This window comes from Sinocyclocheilus grahami, unplaced genomic scaffold (assembly GCF_001515645.1).
Source record: "Sinocyclocheilus grahami isolate Dianchi unplaced genomic scaffold, SAMN03320097.WGS_v1.1 scaffold631.1, whole genome shotgun sequence".
Lineage (NCBI taxonomy): Eukaryota > Metazoa > Chordata > Actinopteri > Cypriniformes > Cyprinidae > Sinocyclocheilus > Sinocyclocheilus grahami.
Window position 1 is genome coordinate 85,366 of NW_015505810.1, and position 2,965 is coordinate 88,330.

The 2,965-nt window shown below is 38.0% G+C and overlaps 1 protein-coding gene across 2 annotated transcripts in view; it reads right to left on the reverse strand.

Annotated features, from left to right (window-relative positions):
* Positions 1-2,965, reverse strand: part of LOC107558071 (THAP domain-containing protein 1-like) — a 24,207-nt gene that overhangs the window by 9,450 nt on the left and 11,792 nt on the right. The window contains exon 4 of one of the 2 annotated variants that reach the window (XM_016241689.1): positions 1,864-2,965. The exons of the other annotated variant lie outside the window; for it this stretch is intronic. Coding sequence (XP_016097175.1) covers positions 2,909-2,965 — 57 coding nt within the window. The 3' untranslated portion in view covers positions 1,864-2,908. Of the gene's footprint in view, positions 1-1,863 lie in introns of those variants that run through there. 2 annotated transcript variants of the gene reach the window in all.

Genomic DNA, 2,965 nt, shown 5'->3' on the forward strand with positions numbered 1-2,965 from the left:
AATAAAGCATTACAATAATCTAACCTTGAGGTCATGAACGCATGAATTAACATTTCTGCATTTGACATTGAGAGCATAGGTCGTAATTTAGATATATTTCTGAGATGGAAAAATGCAGTTTTACAGATACTAGAAACGTGGCTTTCTAAGGAAAGATTTCTAACAAATAGCACACCTAGGTTCCTAACTGATGACGAAGAATTGACAGAGCAGCCATCAAGTGTTAGACAGTGTTCTAGGTTATTACATGCGGAGGTTTTACGTCCTATAATTAACACCTCTGTTTTTTCAGAATTTAGCAGTACGAAATTACTCGTCATCCCGTTTTTTATATCGACTTTGCATTCTGTTAGTTTTGCAAATTGGTATGTTTCGCCGGGCTGTGAAGAAATATAGAGCTGAGTATCATCAGCTAACAGTGAAAGCTAACACTGTGTTTCCTGATGATATCTCCCAAGGGTAACATGTAAAGCGTGAAGAGTAACGGCCCTAGTACTGAGCCTTGAGGTACTCCATACTGCACTTGTGATCAATATGATACCTCTTCATTCACTGCTATGAACTGATGGCGGTAAGATAAGTACGATATGAACCATGCTAATGCACTTCCATTAATGCCAACAAAATTTTCTAGTCTATTCAAAAGAATGTTGTGGTCAATAGTGTCGAACGCAGCGCTAAGATCCAGCAGCACTAATAGAGAGATACAACCACGATCAGATGATAAGAGCAGGTCATTTGTAACTCTAATGAGAGCAGTCTCACTACTATGATACGGTCTAAATCCTGACTGGAAATCCTCACAGATACCATTTTTCTCTAAGAAGGAATATAATTGTGAAGATGCTGCCTTTTCTAGTATTTTTGACAGAAAAGGGAGATTTGAGATCAGTCTATAATTAACTAATTCTCTAGGATGAAGTTGTTTTTTTAACAAGAGGCTTAATTACAGCCAGTTTGAAGGTTTTTGGGACATATCCTGATTGAAGAGAGACACTTTTGGAAGTGAGCTGAACTGAATGCTGACATCACTGAATCATCAATGAACTGACTTCAGGAAAAAATGACTGTTGTCCTCTTGCATTATTGAAACTATTTTCCTGTTGACACTGTAAAGCTCCTTTGACACAGTCAATATTGTATAAAGCGCTATATAAATAAAGGTAAAAAAATATATCCTAATGACAATTGACAAATTAATAATATTCAGAAGAGGATCTATGACTTCTGGAAGCACCTCTTTAAGTAGCTTAGATTGAATAGGATCTATTGTTCAAGCAGGTTTTGATGAGAGAATGAGTGGAGTTGTTTCTCAGGGGATCTATAGCACACTATCTGATGTGATACTGTAGCGGACTACAGGAATCAGCATCAAACAAATAAGAGAACTCAATTTCCATATTTGATGGATGTGATTGATGTGAGCCGGGTTTAGACCATCATGAGACAGGTTCGTTTTAGTCGCCCGCCCCACTCTCCACTACATATTTGGTTCACAACATTATTTCTATAAATATATCTATAAATGTCATTTTTACTTAAATGACCCCAAATAAAAAAAATTAAAAAAATAAACTAAACAGACTGGTTTCATAGCTCCTAGAAGAGTAGAAGAGAGATCTGATGGTGGAAAGGCATTGGTCAACGAACTATCTTCAAGGTTATGAGTAACACGCAGCAAAAACTTCAAAACTTCATTCAAAACACGGGTGTTGAGCTCATGCTGCTGTTGCGTTTACCCTCACACACATTCACCACAGTAGTTACTAGTTATTAGCCATCCTTTTCATAAACATTCCAATGATGGAGAAATCAAAGAGATTCTGAAAAAGACTCTTAGACAGTTTGAATCATTTATCATATTTATTTGTTATGATCCGAGTGTAGTAATTCTTATTTTAGAGGAAACTTTCATTATTGTGGTATAGAGTTCTGTAAGGGTGGTGCCTTGGAAATCTGACCAGCTATTGACCATATATACACAATCATCTTCCAATAAGTGTGTCAATACAAGACCGTAATAAAGCGTGACATTTAGATGACACTGAAACTCATTCAAGCACAAGCTCAGCTCAAGAATGAGAGCGTTGTATTGAAACAGTCAAACACATGAACAACGCACTGTGACGTAAGGCAACTATGATTGAAGTTTTCCCAGCAAAAAAATCTATTTTTACCCATATATGGCTTAAATTGATTCCACGATTATTAAAGTATTGTAAATAATAAATGAATCAGTAAGGGGTGAAAAACAACAGCGAACAGCTCAAAGCCCTTTGATATGTGACTCTATGGTTACTGAAAATGTGTTTAGTGAAGTCCAGTTTGGTCATCTTAGTACATTAATCAAATCAAAACAAACTAGTCAGTATAAATTCAAGAGGATTAAATTAGAAAAAAAACATTTAATAACAGAACAAACACTGATCTGCTGCCATTTCAACAAATCTGCAGATAATGAGAACCTGATTTACTGAAGCGTTTGTCACGGAGTCAGCATCAGCCCCAGCGTCGGTCGAGTCTCTCGTGCACCGGGCTCATCTGGCATCCAAGCGCATGGACTATTTCCACAAGTGCTAAAGGGTTTAGTTACTCTGACCGAATCAGATGAATTCAACGCTGCATACGATCACACCTGAATCCTCTCACGCAGTTATTGAGTTAGTTCTGCTCTGAAGCGGACGATCCTCTCCTGAAACGACATTCGGTTCCACAAAGATCTATGACTAGAACCGACACCGACACCTCCAGCAGCTAAACCTCAGTCTGTCCATCTGAACCTCCTTCAGTCAAAGAGAACACGTTCACACACATTCAGAACACAAGTCATGATTGACAGAAGAATTAAAACCCCTAAAGGAAAAGCTAAAACCACTTAAAACCGTGACTCTCTCTCGCTCGACTTCCCTCACAACGCACCGATGGTCTCTATTCCTTTCAGGACGTCGTAGATCTCTTTGGGCAG